This window comes from Malurus melanocephalus, unplaced genomic scaffold (assembly GCF_030028575.1).
Source record: "Malurus melanocephalus ecotype Western Australia unplaced genomic scaffold, MMel_1.1 scaffold_318, whole genome shotgun sequence".
Classification (NCBI taxonomy): Eukaryota; Metazoa; Chordata; class Aves; order Passeriformes; family Maluridae; genus Malurus; species Malurus melanocephalus.
The window spans coordinates 522,362-537,577 of record NW_026623550.1 but is presented as its reverse complement, the minus strand read 5'-3'; the positions used below and the strand labels follow the sequence as shown (position 1 = coordinate 537,577).

The following is a 15,216-nucleotide window of genomic DNA, read 5'->3' as shown; positions in this document are numbered from 1 at the left end:
GTGTCGGTTCCTCCCGTGTGTGACTCTGCTCTCCTCCCCAGTACGGGACCAAAGCCCTGCTCCACGTCCTGTCCACCATCATCAGCCACATGGAGAGCAGGGTTCCTGTGCCCAGGAGCTACCAGGGAGGGCACGACGCCTTTTTCCACGGTGAGAACATCACCAGCTCCAGGATGGGCTGGTCTTGGGTTTGGGATGCTGGAAAAAMCAAGCAGGAGGTCAGAGGGAGGAAACAGAGATGGGAAAATAACATTGGCTTAGGATTTCACCCTGCCAGGCATGGGGAGGGTCTGAGCTGCAGGGGAAGCAGTCCTGCAAACATCCTGATGGGAATTTTAACCCCAAAATGCTAAAGATGTCTTCAACCATTGCAGAAATGAAGCAAGGGCTCATCTCCGTGGGGATCTGCTACAACCAGATGAAGTATGGCACTGTCTCCATGGAGAAGGGTACGTGGGCAGRGGGCAGGGGGCAGACACAGGGGTGTCATGGCCCATCTGACCTCGTGGGGTTTGCTGGGCAGCTGGGAAGGATGTTTGTCTTGAGGGGAAGGTCCTGTGGGATCAGCCTGTGCTGCAGAGCCCATGGTCCTGCAGATCCCATGGTCCTGCAGATCCCCTGGTACAGCAAATCCCATGGCCCTGCAGATCCCATGGTCCTACAGATCCCGTGGCCCTACAGATCCCTTGGCCCTACATATCCCTTGGCCTTGCAGATCCCTTGGCCTTGCAGATCCCTGGTCATGCAGATCCCATGGCCCTACAAATCCCGTGGCCCTGCAGATCCCATGGCCCTACAAATCCCATGGCCCTGCAGATCTCATCGCCCTACAGATCCCATGGCCCTGCACATCCCATGGCCCTACAGATCCCCTGGCCCCCCAGATGCTCCCAGCCCACAGGAGCAGCCCTTGGGCTGGGCTGCTGTCAGAAGGGATGTGTTGGGGCTGCTTGGGGGGCTCTTTGGGAGGGGGTTGGTGGGTTCCATGTCCAGCTGCACCGGCTGACCCACTGTGCTCCTGCAGACTGCTCCATCACCAAATTCCTGAACCGCATCCTGGGCYTGGAGGTGGACAAGCAGAACATGCTCTTCCAGTATTTTTCTGACACCTTTGACTACCTGATAGAGAAGGACAAGAAGGAGGGCAAATACGACATGGGCATCCTTGGTATGGAGAAGGAGAGGTGGCCACAGCTCTGCCTCCTGCACCCCTGGGGTTCCTGCTGCTCCTAGTGCAGTGTCCCCACCCAGCTCAGATCCTGAGACCCAAGGAGGTGTTTTTGGGACGATGTTCCTTACAACAGCTTTTTCTCCTCGCACAGATTTAGCCCCAGGAGTGGATGAGATCTACGAGGAGAGCAAGGAGATCTTCCTGACACCAGGGCACCCGCAGGACGGGCAGGTCGTGTTCTACAAGGTGGGCACCTGCCTGCCTGGTTCTGGCAGAGCTGTGCTGAGGGGGGATTTGTGAGGCTGACACCAAATCACCTGTGCTTCCCCCAGAGTTACAAATCCCTCTGTGTGTCCCTGTTCAGATCAGCGTTGACAGAGGCTTGAAGTGGGAGGAAGCTTATGAGAAGTCGCTCAAACTGACAGGAAATTTTGATGGGTTCTACCTCTCCAACAAGGTACGTCCCCAGGCTCTGCCAGGGTGGCACCTCAGCTCAGGGCTGSTTCCAGGGGGAGATCTGCTGTGCCTGCATGAATTCCCTTTTCCTGAGGGCTGGGAAATGCCTCCAAGAACCTCCAGCTTGGAAGGAAGGAGTTCATTTAGAGAAATCTGGGCTTGGGCAGAGAGGCTGTGCCTGTGACCATCAGCTGTATCCCATAGGTGCGAGGCAGCAAATACACCTGCCTGCTGGCAGAGCAGAGCCACGGGAAGAACTTCATCCTCTACAAGCCAAATATTGGGAAGCAAAGCCAGCCTGAGAGCCTGGACAGTCTGCAGAAGAAATATCGACGGGTAGGTGGGAGCTGCAGCCTCCCTGTGGGTCTGGGGGAGGTTGGGAGGACATTCACTGTAACCCTGTGGCTCCTCATGGCTCTGTTGTGGATGGGCAGGGATGGTGTCCTGACTCCCAGCCCTGGATTTCACATCTCTGCGTCCTGGACAGTGGAAGATTCCTAATTCTGAGTGTTCTGCTGCAGGTGCTGCCTGAGCAAGCCAAGGAGCACTGGGAGAGCAGCTACCACTTCTCCTTGAAGAACTGTAAYCACGCCGTGTGGTAAGGCAGCCTCAGTCCCTGCCTGCCATGGAATCCCAGGGTGGTTTGGGTTGAAAGGGTAACTTTAATAAAGCTCATCCATGGCAGGGACAGGCAGGGACACCTTCCACTAGCCCAAGTTGCTCCATCCAACCTGGTCTTGAGTRCCTCCAGGGATGGGGCAGCCACAGCTTCTCTGGGCCAGGTCCTCACCACCTTCACAGGGATGAATTTCTTTCCAATATCCAATTTAAATCTCCCCTCTTTCACCTTGAAGCTCTGAAGCCACATCCTCCCTCCCTGGGCAGGACCCTGTACCCTGTGGGTCACTGATTGTGACAGTGGGGGAGGTTTTGAGGGAATCCTGCTCAGCTCCAGGAACCTCTGCTGATTCCCACATTTTTTTCCCATGGCCACCGAAGGAACAAGAGCTGCAAGCTGATCCAGGAGGGGAAGGAATGCTACCAGGGCATGCGCCTGAGGCACTATTACATGCTGTGCGGGGCCCTGCTGCGCGTGTGGAGCAGGATCGCCGGCGTCATGGCCGACATCACCAGCAGCAGCTACCTGCAGATCGTCCGCCTCAAAACCAAGGAGAAGAAGAAGCAAGTCGGTGGGTGAAGTGCTGGGAAGGGGAAGGGCAACACAGGGAAAGGGTTCAGCTGTCCAGCAGCAAGATTCCCTTTTCTAAAAGGGCCGTGCTCCAGCCTGGGAGCAGCCTGAGGTGACCCTGGGGAGGAGGGGAGATGGATGTGTGGGGTACAGAGGGTGAGCTGTGCCCACATGAACACACCCAGTGCTGCTGCTCTGTCCCCACAGTGTCCCCTCCCTTCCCAAAATGGGCACTGATGTCCATTCCTTCCCCAGGGATAAAGATCCCCGAGAGCTGCGTCCGCAGGGTGCGGGAGGAGCTGAAGCAGATGGACGAGGACGTGAAGCGGAAGCACAGCCGGCTGCTCCARGCCCAGGAGCAGAGCTCACCCTTCCCCCTGCCCCTCCTGCCAGCRCCCGGGCTGCCCCTGCCCTCCCTGTGCCCCGATGAGATCCTGGACCTGACCTGCAGCCCTCCCAGCAACAGCATTCCCGACATGGGGTTGAACACGGAGTCCAGAGCGCTCTGCTTCTCCTCGGAGCCCTCCCTGCAGCCCCAGCAGCMSCAGCAGCAGCAGCACAGATTGTCCTTTGGCTTTGGCCACGCTCCCAGCCTGGAGGGTGGTGCAGCCCCTGGCCCTTTGCTGCACGAGCCCCCTGCCCTGCAGGCCCTGGCCCTCCCGCAGCAGCCACAGGAGGATTTTTTCCAGCAAGACGGGAATATTGATATTAAAGCCATCCTGGAGGACATGTTCAGCAGGCCCTCTCCAGAAAACCTGCTCCCCCCGGAGCGCCAGAGCGTGATCCAATTCAGTGGGCCTTACCTGGATTTCTGAGTGCCAGCTGGGAATGCTGCTGTGGATCCGTGTCCTCTGGGGCAGAGGTGAGAGCTGAGGAGTCCTGATTTTGCTACTGCTTCGGACTGACCCTGCTCTGGTTTTGAGGGAAGAAAAAGCCTGTAGTTCCTTACAGGGAAATTTATTTATATCTAATATTCAGTCAGGCATGTATACAGGTTTGTATGGAAAGTGCCCCGGGGGGAGCTGAGTGGGTYCCCCTGGGCTGAGGGGCTCTGCTGGGTCGAGTCCTGCTCACAGGTCAGTGGGATTGAGGGGAGACCCCTCCTCTGCCCACCCCCTGCAGACTACTGAGTGTCCRAGCCTTCCCCAGCTCTCCAGCCCAGTAGGGCCATGGCCAGGCTCCAGAATGACCCTCTGACCATGTGCTGGTCAGTTATGGAAGGGTGGGAGCCCAGCTTGGGCTGCCCCAGCACTGCTGGGGACCCTGAGGCTGTGCTGGGATGAAGGGAAGGGAATGAAATCCCAGAGGAGCTGGGATATGCTGAGCTCAGGTGTCCTCTGGCAGGGCTGAAAAGGTGAGAGAGCCAGAACTGCCTGTGCTGCCCTTCCCGGGAAGGGACCTTGGGCCACCTGAGCTCCGTGGGAGTGGCCAGAGCTGGCTGCACCCCCACGGTRACAGAGCTCCAATCTGTCAGAGCTCAGCCATGCCAGGACCAGCAGGATTCCCCAGAGCAGAAGGGCCACGTGTCCCCTGTCCTGCACTTTAACCTCACCAGGTCACCATGACCAGAYGTGCTTTGGCCAGTTTCCTGCTGTCACATGTTGTCCCTTCACCTGGACATCCCACTGGTCCTGCCACTGTCCTTGGCTGGGCCATGGACCCCGGTCCAGGGGTCTGGGTCAGGGCATGCGGTGTCATTGTCACTGCTCAGGGTATGTAGTGTCATTGTCACCGCCCCGGGGTGTGCAGTGTCACTGTTTAGGGTGTGCAGTGTCACTATCACTGCCCAGAGTGTGCAGTGTCAYTGTCACCWCSCCGGGATGTGCAGTGTCATTGTCACKGYTYAGRGTGTGCAGTGTCACTGTTTAGGATGTGCAGTGTCACTGTCACCRCCCYGGGATGWGSAGTGTCACTGTTTAGGGTGTGCAGTGTCACTGTTTAGGGTGTGCAGTGTCACTGTCACCACCCCGGGATGTGCAGTGTCATTGTCACTGCTCACGGTGTGCAGTGTCACTGTTTAGGGTGTGCAGTGTCACTGTTTAGGGTGTGCAGTGTCACTGTCACCACCCCGGGATGTGCAGTGTCATTGTCACTGCTCACGGTGTGCAGTGTCACTGTTTAGGGTGTGCAGTGTCACTGTTTAGGGTGTGCAGTGTCACTGTCACCACCCCGGGATGTGCCGTTTGGCTTCTCCTGCTGCACCCTCCCCCTCGGATACCAAAGAACAAAAGCTGCTTTGCAAAGCACTGCCCCACCCGCTGCTGCCTCCTCCCCTGCACAGAGGGCACCCAGGCGTTCCKAAAAGTGGCACGGGGATGGTTTTGGGGAAGGGCCTGGAACCATCCCTGGCTGACCTGGCCCTGGGGAAGGGGGTCCCGTGCCCTAAAAGGACTTGAGGGGGCTGGTGGTGTCCCCTCCACGGTGACCCCATGTCCCCCCAGGGCTTGGGGACTGGCCCAGTGCCCTGTTGGGTGTTGGGAATCGCTCTGGATCCGTGTCCAGAGCCACTTCTCCCAACACCCCGAGGTCACACACCTGCCCCAGTGCTCAATTTGAGGCTACTCTGCTCCCTGAATTTTGTTTTGGGGGCTTGTCCTTCTCCCCCTCCCCAGCTGGCACCTGCCTCCCAGCACCGGGCCGGGATCAATCCCTGCGCTCTGGGGCACATTTCGCTGCACCCAAGGAAACCTTACCTCAAAGTGATCACCAAAGATGGGGGAGCCCCCTGTGCCCCCCAAAGCCCTGCTGCTGCCCCAGGAGCTCCTGCTTCCCTCCAGCTTTGCTCCTCTCTGACCCAGCAGCCTCCCCCGGGCCCAGGCAGAGCCAGGCTCCCCCTCTCCAGACCCTCCCCTATTTAAAGCACTGCTCGCTTGGGGCTGAATTCTCAGCAATGAGGGAAAAGGACGCCGGGAAAACCCAGCTCAAAGAGGTTTAAACTCAGGAATAGCGAGGGGGAATTCCCTGCTGGGCACCCTCTGCTGTCACCRGAGCCTTACCTGGTGGCTTTGACCTTAACTTTAAAATATATGCAATCCTCCCTCCTTGCTCTCTGGCAAAACAGAGAGCACCTTCAAGGAATCCCTTCCCTGCCCCGATCCCGTGTTTTGTCAGGGTAAATAATATGTAATATTATCTTTTAACTAAATTATTCTGCAGTTGTCCTACTGATTGTATTTTTAATGAGTCCCCGTTTCCTTCCCTGACACCTTTGTGTTGGCACTTTTTAATCCGCTTGTCGTTTGCCTTTTGTTTCTATGTATATTTATAATTAAGTTGTACATATGTAAAGAGATTTTTTTAGAATATGTGCCTTGGACTAATAATTCCTGAATTTTCTACTTGCCTCAGAAGGATAATTTTTCATTCTGCTCAGTAAAAATGGAACAGAAGCCACATGTGAGATTTCTATTAAGTAMCAGATTTATCTCTGTTTGTATGTCTGTCCAGCCTGCACCAGGATCAGGAATCCGTGGGCCATTGTCTCGCTGGCAGCTGGACTTTGCATCTCTTGTGTCAGCAACTTGGTGGCATTTAGGGCTGTTGTCCCAACCTCCCTCTCTCCCTGAGAGAAGCCACTGCTCGTGTGGAGGAGGTCCAGCCTGGGCACTGGCCTTGGATGAGGCAATCCCCCCTGGATTTACTGGGAAAACACAGATAAAGGAGCCTCTGTTCCAGCCCCCTCTGTTCCTCTGTGTGCCCCCAGCAGGATCTGCCACAGCTCTGGGATGTCTCATCCAGGCACTGCTGGCCCTGTTATCCCGTGGGAGGTGGGATGGGGGTGATCCCCAAACCACAGTGGGATCCCCCTGGCATTCCTGATGTGCCAGGCTGAAGATTCAGCAGTGGGGTCAGACTTGGGGGACACCAGCAAAGACCCCGGGACTCTTCCTGGGGACAAACACCCCAAGGGGGCTGCAGAAGTGGAGACCCAGCACTTCCCAGGCCTTGGGAAAAGGTGCAGCAGTGTTCCTGCATGGCAGAACCAGAGCTGTCCCTGCCCARGACAGGACACCAGCCCCAATGGGCCTGGCTGGGCACGGCTGTGCTTTCACAACCACCCAGACGCTGCCCCGAGGAGGGGGGAGGCTCCTGCTCGCTGTGGTCAGACACATCCCTGGCTGCTGGGGATATTTTGCTGTGTYCCAACACGAATCTGCAGGATTCTGCAAGAATTTCTCCTGGCTGGGATTTGTGCCACTGCTGGACCCATCCCCTCTGCTGCCCTGCCCTGTGGATTCCTGGGGACAGGAGGGATCCCAAGGGGGACAGGAAAGATCCCAAGGGGAACAGGAGGAATTCCAGAGGGGATATACACCTTCCCTTTTCCCAGGGAGCCCCTTGACAGCACGGCTCACCCCGGATTTACACTTCCTCCTCAGCACTGAGGATTATCCCTGCTTGGCTTAAGAATTGCGTAAGGTCTCAGCTTGCCAGCAAACTCCAGGTTCTCAGCAGGAGCAGCACAACAGCCCCAGCCCCATCCCCGCCGATGACACAGCAGCTCATTCCTAATAATTTTATTGCAAGGGGACTCCAGTTACTACGAGGGGGCTCTGGCTGCTCCTGCCTGCAGCGGCCGCGGCCCCCGGAGCCTCCGTCCAGCGGGTGCACGCCGGGGATCGGGGCTGCCCCACCAGGAGCTGGGTTGGAGGCAGCCCGTCATGGGGCTGGAGGAGGCTCTGCGGGCAGCGGGGTCGGGACGGGCAGGGGGACAGCGGAGCAGAGCTACAGGTAGTCAGGCAGGTCCTTCTCGATCACCTGCGGGCAAGAGGGGAGCGTTGTACCTCGAGAATATCCCCCATCTTTCCCCTCCTCCCCTAACAGCAGTACTCACATAGGGATCTTCCATCGGGCYGTACCTCTTCGCCACTTGGCCTTCCCGGTTAATGAGGAACTGTGGGAGTGAAGCAACCCCTGGTGAGTCCAGGGTGCCCAGGGAGCTACTGTAACCAACACAGAGCCGCTCCCCCCTCAGCTGGTTACTAAATACAGGGGTTCTCAAGAGTCTCCAGGCACAGGAACCTCTCAGGATGCTCCTGCCCTATAACCCGGGGTCACAGCACAGAGCAGAGYCCAGTGTGAGGCTCCCTCCTGTCTCAGGGACACCCCAGCACCCCAGAGCACAGCCCAGAGGAAACACCCGTGTCCTACCTTGGTGAAGTTCCATTTTATTGCACTAGGAGAGAAAAAAACAGCAGTGAGTTTTGGGGAAAAAAAACCCTTCTTTGGGTTACTCACCCCCAGCCAAGCCCTCCATGCTGGCTGGGGGTCCCCGGGGCTCCCCCTCCCACACTCACTTGCCCAGGGTGCCTCTCCCTTTGGGCTGCTCCTTCATCCACTTCCAGAGGGGGTGAGCATCATCCCCGTTTACATCGATCTTGCTGTACATGTCGAACTTCACCCCGTACTTCTCAGCAAATTCCTTGATCTGAGCGTTGTCCCCGGGCTCCTGTGGGGTCACACCGTGACCGTGAGGATCCCCGAACCACCCTCACACTRCCGGGGAGCCCTCACCCCCGCCCTACATACCTGCTTCCCAAACTGGTTGCAGGGAAAGCCCAGGATGCGTAAACCCCTCTCAGCGTATCGGGCGTGCAAGTCGACAAGCTGAGTGTAGTTTACCGCGGTTTTCCCTCATTTGGAGGCCACGTTGGTGATGATACAAACGTCGCCCCTGCGGAGGGGGYGGATGAGCTGCCGTTCCCCGCAGGGCGCGGACACAGGTCCCCTCACCCGCCCGGGCGAGGCGGGCGGGTTACGCAAGASCCGCTGCGGCTCAACCTCGCCCGGCGCCGCGTTCCGCCACCCCCCCGGCCCCCCGGCCCTACCGGTACTTCTCCAGGGAGACGTCGTTGCCATCGATGTCGAAGGCGTGAAAGTCGTAGATGGCTTTGGCCGAGCGCCAGTCGTCCGCCTGGGCACACTGCGGGGCGGGGGAGTCAGTGAGGAGCCCCGCGCCGGCCCCGCCGCCTCCGCTCCCCTGAGGGACCGCGGGAAGCTTCCCTCGGCCGCGCCGCCGCCCGCCAGGCCCGAGCCCGCAACGACCGCTCCGGTCAGCCGGCGGGAGTGACCCGGGACCTGCCCCAGGCCGGGAGCGGTCGCGGAGAGGGCCGGTCTCGCTCCCGGAGCGGCCCCGCACTCACCATGCTCCGCACCGCGCTCAGCCCTGGTCCCGGTCCCGCTGCCCGCCCGCACCGCAGCGCGCTCTGCACCGCGCCGACCCAGCCCATCCCGCACAAACCCCGCCCCTTTCGGCCCCATCAGCCAATCAGCACTCAGAGAGGCGGCCTCCGCGGGATGATTGATGGCAATCTGACCAATAGAAGGGCGGGATGGGCGGGGTGGCCGCGGGGATGTTTATCGGGAGAAACCACGAGGGCGGGGGGCAGGGACAGACCAAAGGGCGGGGTGTGCAATCAGGTGCTGCGGGCCGGGCCCCCGGGGCGGCGATTCCCTCCCAGCCAGCCGCGGGTTCCGAGCCGAGCCGAGCCGAGCCGCAGCGACCCAGAGACCCACCCGGGCGGCAGCAGAGGGACCTGCGATCTCTCCGGAGCCAGCGGCGGGGGCAGATCGAACCGGACTACATCTCCCAGAAAGCGCCGCGGTTGAGGCCCCCACGTGCGCCCCGGCGCCGCCTGTGTGTGCGCGCGGGGCAGGCGGCAGCGCGGGCAGCCCGCGGGGGCCTCAGCGGGAAACATGGACGACGAGGAGGAGACGTACCGGCTGTGGAAGATCCGCAAGACCATCATGCAGGTCCGGGGGGACCGGGGGGACCATCGTGCGGGTCCGGGGGCACTGGGGGCACCGCTGGGATCGGGAGGGACCGAGCCGGGAGTGGGGGGAGCCCCGGCGATGTTGCGGGGTGGGGTGGGGGTGTGAGGGCCGCTCCACCCGCGCGTTCCCGGTCAGGACGCGTTCCTGAGCCCGCTGCTTCTCCCGCAGCTCTGCCACGACCGTGGGTACCTGGTGACCCAGGACGAGCTGGACCAGACGCTGGAAGAGTTCAAGGCGCAGTTCGGGGACAAACCCAGCGAGGGCCGCCCCCGSCGCACCGACCTGACCGTGCTGGTGGCTCACAACGATGATCCCACCGATCAGATGTTCGTGTTCTTCCCCGGTGAGCAGCGCCGGACCGGCCGGGAGGGCTGGGTTTCAGAGCCTGGGGGGCTCTCGGTGACCCTGGGGATGGTTCTTTTTCCCCAGAGGAGCCCAAGGTGGGGATCAAGACCATCAAGATGTACTGCCAGCGCATGCAGGAGGAGAACATCACCCGGGCCCTGATCGTGGTGCAGCAGGGAATGACCCCCTCGGCCAAGCAGGTCTGTGGGGACAGGGCTGTGTTCCCCTCAGAGGGTTCTGAGGGACGGTGAAGGTTTTCCTTTATAGTTTTCAGTGCTGCTGTGGGTAAATAAAAGCCCCGRCTTCCCTTCCAGATAAAAGCTTTTGCTGGGAAATGCTGTGCCTTAGTCCAGGCTCATTTTTAGCATCGGGGGGTGTTTAACCTGGTGGCAGCAGCACAGCTGAGGGTCCAGGGGGATGTGGGGAAGAGAAAAAGGGAGATTTCCCTGTTCCTGGAGATCTGTGTGCTCATTCCCAGCCTGGCTGTGCCCGTGTGAGCACTCAATGACCCCAGGTCTTCGAGGAGCAGCTCTGGGCACTGCCAGGACTGTCCCAGCTGCCTCTGACAGCTCTTTCCCTTCCAGTCCCTGGTCGACATGGCTCCCAAATACATCCTGGAGCAGTTCCTGCAACAGGAGCTTCTCATCAACATCACAGAACATGAGGTGAGCAAGGTCCCTCCCTCGTGCTGGCTGCTGTCCTGCTGCTCCCAGACTCCTTCTGGCTCTCCAGCTGGGCTGAGGGACACAGTTGTCCTTCCCCTCACCCTCAAAAATGTCTCCAGTCACTGCCTCATCTCAGCCTCTTTTCTGTTTACAGCTGGTGCCAGAGCATGTGGTCATGACAAAGGAGGAAGTGACAGAGCTGCTGGCCCGATAGTATCNGGGATGTGGGGAAGAGAAAAAGGGAGATTTCCCTGTTCCTGGAGATCTGTGTGCTCATTCCCAGCCTGGCTGTGCCCGTGTGAGCACTCAATGACCCCAGGTCTTCGAGGAGCAGCTCTGGGCACTGCCAGGACTGTCCCAGCTGCCTCTGACAGCTCTTTCCCTTCCAGTCCCTGGTCGACATGGCTCCCAAATACATCCTGGAGCAGTTCCTGCAACAGGAGCTTCTCATCAACATCACAGAACATGAGGTGAGCAAGGTCCCTCCCTCGTGCTGGCTGCTGTCCTGCTGCTCCCAGACTCCTTCTGGCTCTCCAGCTGGGCTGAGGGACACAGTTGTCCTTCCCCTCACCCTCAAAAATGTCTCCAGTCACTGCCTCATCTCAGCCTCTTTTCTGTTTACAGCTGGTGCCAGAGCATGTGGTCATGACAAAGGAGGAAGTGACAGAGCTGCTGGCCCGATAGTATCTTTTGAGTGTCCCTTTGAGTGTCCCTTTGGTTCCCTTTGAGTGTCCCTTTGAGTGTCCCTTTGGGAGTCCCTTTGGTTCCCTTTGATTGTCCCTTTGGTTCCCTTTGAGTGTCCCTTTGATTGTCCCTTTGGTTCCCTTTGAGTGTCCCTTTGGGTGTCCCTTTGAGTGTCCCTTTGGTTCCCTTTGATTGTCCCTTTGAGTGTCCCTTTGAGTGTCCCTTTGAGTGTCCCTTTGGTTCCCTTTGATTGTCCCTTTGAGTGTCCCTTTGGTTCCCTTTGATTGTCCCTTTGGTTCCATTTGAGTGTCCATTTGAGTGTCCCTTTGGTTCCCTTTGAGTGTCCCTTTGAGTGTCCCTTTGGTTCCCTCTGAGTGTCCCTCCCTCCTGCTCAGGTGTGATGAAATTTGGGTGAAATTGGGTAAAATCACCCTCTCCTGCCGTGGTTTATTTCTCTCCTCTGGCCTGGGCAGTGTCCAGAGCTCCTCCTTGACTCCCAGCACAGCAAACTGAGGGAGAACCAGCTCCCCAGGATCCAGGCTGGGGACCCCGTGGCTCGGTATTTTGGGATAAAGCGTGGCCAGGTGAGAGGAGCAGCAGCTCCTGGGAGGGAACAATCCTTGGAGGAGTGTTAGGGAGCTCTTGGAGCAGGAAAGTGTCTCCTCCTCCTCCTCCTGAGCTCTGTGCATGCCTTGCAGGTGGTGAAAATCATCAGGCCCAGCGAGACAGCGGGCAGGTACATCACCTACAGACTGGTGCAGTGACCCCAGCGGGTAAGACCAGGGGGAATCCCTGCTTGGGGGGACTCTGGGGGTGCCAGGGGCTGGATGGGGTGTTCTAGGGTCAGGGTGAAGCTTCCAGGGAAATGTTTCAGGGTTTTAAATGGCTTTGGAGGGAGGTGTTGGGGAAGAGCAGGGCGAGGCTCCCCTGTGCCTCTGCTCAGGCTGTGCCCATTGGGATTTGGGGTATTCAGCTTAGGGGGCAAGAGGTGATTCCCATCCTTTCTTCTCTTCCAGGTGTGAGGAGCAGCTCACAGGCACTCAGAGATTCCTGCACTTCAGGGATGGCCAAGGAAATTCTCTTCCAGGTGCTGTCACTGCACCTCAGTCCCTGTTCTCCAGTTTGGACTTTACAATAACCCCTCAGTCCCACCAAGGACTCAGCCACAGAGACCTGAAACAATGGGAAGAAATGAGTGGGAAAGGCCKTTGCTTCCCTATTTWATGGGCTTTTRTTTGAAATAAAGGTTTGTACCCTCAGTGCTGTGCTGTTTCTCAGCCTCTCCCTGTGGCAAAGGATCCCGTATTTTTCTGCACGATCCCGTATTTTTCATTCAGTTTGGAATCTCTTCTTGCTGAGACTCTGCACCGTGGCTGAGCTCTGCAGAGCCTTCACCAGCTGCCCTGGGCAGTTTGGGTGTTGCAGTTCAGATTTCCCTCGTTCCTTCTCTGATCTCCTTCCCTCTGACCCTGATTTGGGTGTTTGGACAGYGACAGAGATTTGCTCATCACCCCCAGCCGTGCTCATTTTAATCCATCCCAGGGCTCTGTTGGGCTTTTAAACTTCAATTTTCTGCCAGAAACGCTGGGATTTGCCCTCCCCAAGCTGGGGGAGCCTGGAATCCCCTGATCCCCAGGACAAACACGGGTCAGAACACACTGGTTTTATTGGATTTTTTGGAAGCTTGTCAGCGTGAACGCAGCGAGACGCGGGGCAGCGTCGTGCAGCAGCTCAGGCCTGTCAGGACAAACACAGAATTGACACAACCAGGAAGGAGCTGCTGCCATGGGAAGCTCAAGCACAGCTTTAGCCCCTTCTCTCACTCACACTCACCCTCCTCATCCTCACCCACCCTCACACACGCACACGGTACCGCCGTGGCAGCAGCATTCCCACATCTTCCTGCTGCCCTGGAAAAATCCAACCATCCTGTGGAAGAGCTGCAGKGCAGAACAGCTCCTGGGGGGTCTCCAGCTCTTCCCTGGCTCAGTTCCAAAGCTGTGAGTTAAGCTGGGTTTCTGTACCTTTGCTGAGATGGGTTTCCTTTAGCCTCAGAGGACTCAAAGCTCCCTTCCATYGCTTGGTTCTGCAGTACCGAGGTGCCTGAGACCCCCAAACACCACCTGGTCTGTCTCCAACAAGCAGGAGAACAAAGGAACCCTATCTCAGTTCATTCCAAGCTAAAACTCTCACTTGTTTCTCTGTGCCTCAGTGCAGGAAAGTCTCATAGCTTTAAAAAAAAAAACAAAAACAAAACCACTTTGGCTTTAGTCCCTTTGCCAGCAGAGGTAGTGGAATCATGTTGAAGGGTTGGTTGAAGTCTTTACAGAAGAAGAAGCTCAGGATTATTGTGGCTGGGGTTGGGGCTGGATCCAGGCCCTGAGGAGGAGGAGGAGGAGGAAGAGGCATTTCCCCATGGGGACTCTCTCCTTGCCCAGCTCCAAGAGCACAGAGGGTTGGTCCTGGACTCTAAAAAGCGCAGCTTTTTTAGAGATGAAATGACTGGACAAGCAAACCCCGAGAGGAGAGCAGGGCTCAGGACCCTGCAGCCACACAAATCTGAGAGCAGAGCAGGGCTCAGGACCCTGCAGCCACACAAATCTGAGAGCAGAGCAGGGCTCAGGACCCTGCAGCCACACAAATCTGCCCTGAGGAGCAGCTGTGGCTGCTCCTTGCATGGCTCCTGCTGAGGAGGGAAATGCCAGGACCCCAAATCAATCCACCCAGCAATGCAGACACCACCAGCCGGGCCAGGACCGTGAGTGCTGGGGGAGCCCTGGTGGTTTTGGGGCAGGAAATCCATCCTGGATTTCATTTTCCATCCTGTCACCTCCAGGTGACAGTGAGGGACAACCCCTGAGAGCTCAGCAGGTGGCACAGCCCCAAAGCTGAGCCTGGCTCAGGGTGAGATGGTGCAGGGGCTTCACCCCAGGTCCATCATTGTCCCTGTCCCTGTCTCAGTGAGCTGCCCCAGCTACATGTGTCCCTTCGGTGCCATTCTCCTCCCCATCCTGAGGAACTGTCTCTCTTGTCACCTCTCAGCTCCTTTCCAGCCTCAGCCATCAAGGATGACCAGGTCTTTGACTCACCTGAGCTGAATCTCGCAGCTCAGGCGTGGGATTTGGGGAGCACAGCGATAATGGAACGCCTGGCACAGGCAGAGCACAGCCCTGGGATCCCTCCCAGCCCTGAGCAAGGGGAGGGTGTGCCCAGCAGCAGTTCTATCCCCGGGGAGATGCTTCAGGGCCCCGGCTGAGTGACCCCAGCAGCGTTCTGAGGGGCTCAGGGGTTTTGTGTGAAAGCTCCAGCCAGGACTCGCCTGCAGCTCACACACCAAACCCCGCCAGTGCATCCCTCCCACCCCTGCACATTCCCGTTCCCTGTATCCATCTGGGCACTCTGGGATTTGCCCCTTTGCCCATCCCACTGTCTGTAGGGTTTGTGTCCAGCAGCTCAGATGAGCCGGGGCTGCAGCTCGTGGCTGCYGTGACCCCGAGTGGGGCTGGGTTGGTTTGTGGGGTCCCTGGGGACAGAGGGGCTGCAGCTTTCAGGGGTTTCCTCTGCATCACTCTGCTCATCCCCGGGGCTGCAGCAGCGRGGAGCAGAGCCCTCCACATCCGACTGGCCCACGCTGCAGCTGCGGCTGCGCAGCCCCTCGCTCCCCTCGTCACAGAAATGAGCCTCCTCCGTGCTGGTCTCGCTGCCCTGCTTGGTCAGGCGTGGCTCCACGCCGTCCTCCAGCTCCGAGTCCGAGTCCACGGAGCGGTCGCCGGACTCTGCGGGACAGAGGAATTCAGAAATTGAGAATTTTTTTAGCGTTTCACATCATTAATTTCTTCTCCAGGATTTTAGCTTCATTTCAATCTCTAATTTCAGGATTTCAGTAAGCATAATTTTGGCAAATTTCAGCCCTTTTCACTGCACCTCCTTTC

General features: G+C 58.2%; 4 protein-coding genes across 6 annotated transcripts in view; 2 read left to right on the top strand and 2 right to left on the bottom strand.

Moving 5' to 3' along the window:
• SBNO2 (strawberry notch homolog 2) overlaps nucleotides 1–4,650 on the top strand; it is a 45,516-nt gene extending 40,866 nt beyond the window's left edge. For all 3 annotated transcript variants that reach the window (XM_057377528.1, XM_057377527.1, XM_057377529.1), the window contains 9 exons: nucleotides 42–150; nucleotides 375–449; nucleotides 1,025–1,168; nucleotides 1,323–1,417; nucleotides 1,536–1,628; nucleotides 1,832–1,963; nucleotides 2,149–2,225; nucleotides 2,627–2,817; nucleotides 3,072–4,650. In XM_057377528.1, coding sequence (XP_057233511.1) covers nucleotides 42–150; nucleotides 375–449; nucleotides 1,025–1,168; nucleotides 1,323–1,417; nucleotides 1,536–1,628; nucleotides 1,832–1,963; nucleotides 2,149–2,225; nucleotides 2,627–2,817; nucleotides 3,072–3,631 — 1,476 coding nt within the window. In that variant the 3' untranslated portion in view covers nucleotides 3,632–4,650. The remainder of the gene's footprint in view (nucleotides 1–41; nucleotides 151–374; nucleotides 450–1,024; nucleotides 1,169–1,322; nucleotides 1,418–1,535; nucleotides 1,629–1,831; nucleotides 1,964–2,148; nucleotides 2,226–2,626; nucleotides 2,818–3,071) is intronic.
• Nucleotides 4,651–7,318: 2,668 nt separating this feature from the next.
• GPX4 (glutathione peroxidase 4) lies at nucleotides 7,319–9,057 on the bottom strand. The gene is made up of 7 exons (XM_057377507.1): nucleotides 8,960–9,057; nucleotides 8,645–8,739; nucleotides 8,346–8,490; nucleotides 8,114–8,265; nucleotides 7,968–7,992; nucleotides 7,651–7,710; nucleotides 7,319–7,574 (listed from the first exon to the last, which is right to left on the bottom strand). The coding sequence occupies exons 1-7, from the start codon at nucleotides 9,044–9,046 to the stop codon at nucleotides 7,542–7,544; spliced, it is 597 nt and encodes a 198-aa protein (XP_057233490.1). The 5' UTR covers nucleotides 9,047–9,057; the 3' UTR covers nucleotides 7,319–7,541.
• Nucleotides 9,058–9,309: 252 nt separating this feature from the next.
• On the top strand, nucleotides 9,310–12,543 carry POLR2E (RNA polymerase II, I and III subunit E). Its single transcript, XM_057377509.1, has 8 exons — nucleotides 9,310–9,569; nucleotides 9,759–9,933; nucleotides 10,020–10,135; nucleotides 10,520–10,600; nucleotides 10,755–10,813; nucleotides 11,790–11,868; nucleotides 11,983–12,057; nucleotides 12,301–12,543. Exons 1-7 carry the CDS (start codon nucleotides 9,513–9,515, stop codon nucleotides 12,046–12,048), a joined length of 633 nt encoding a protein of 210 aa, XP_057233492.1. The 5' UTR covers nucleotides 9,310–9,512; the 3' UTR covers nucleotides 12,049–12,057; nucleotides 12,301–12,543.
• A 34-nt stretch (nucleotides 12,544–12,577) lies between these two features.
• ARHGAP45 (Rho GTPase activating protein 45) overlaps nucleotides 12,578–15,216 on the bottom strand; it is an 18,215-nt gene continuing 15,576 nt past the window's right edge. Inside the window, exon 23 of the mRNA XM_057377508.1 lies at nucleotides 12,578–15,060. Within this exon, the coding sequence (XP_057233491.1) occupies nucleotides 14,738–15,060 (323 nt within the window). The 3' untranslated portion in view covers nucleotides 12,578–14,737. The remainder of the gene's footprint in view (nucleotides 15,061–15,216) is intronic.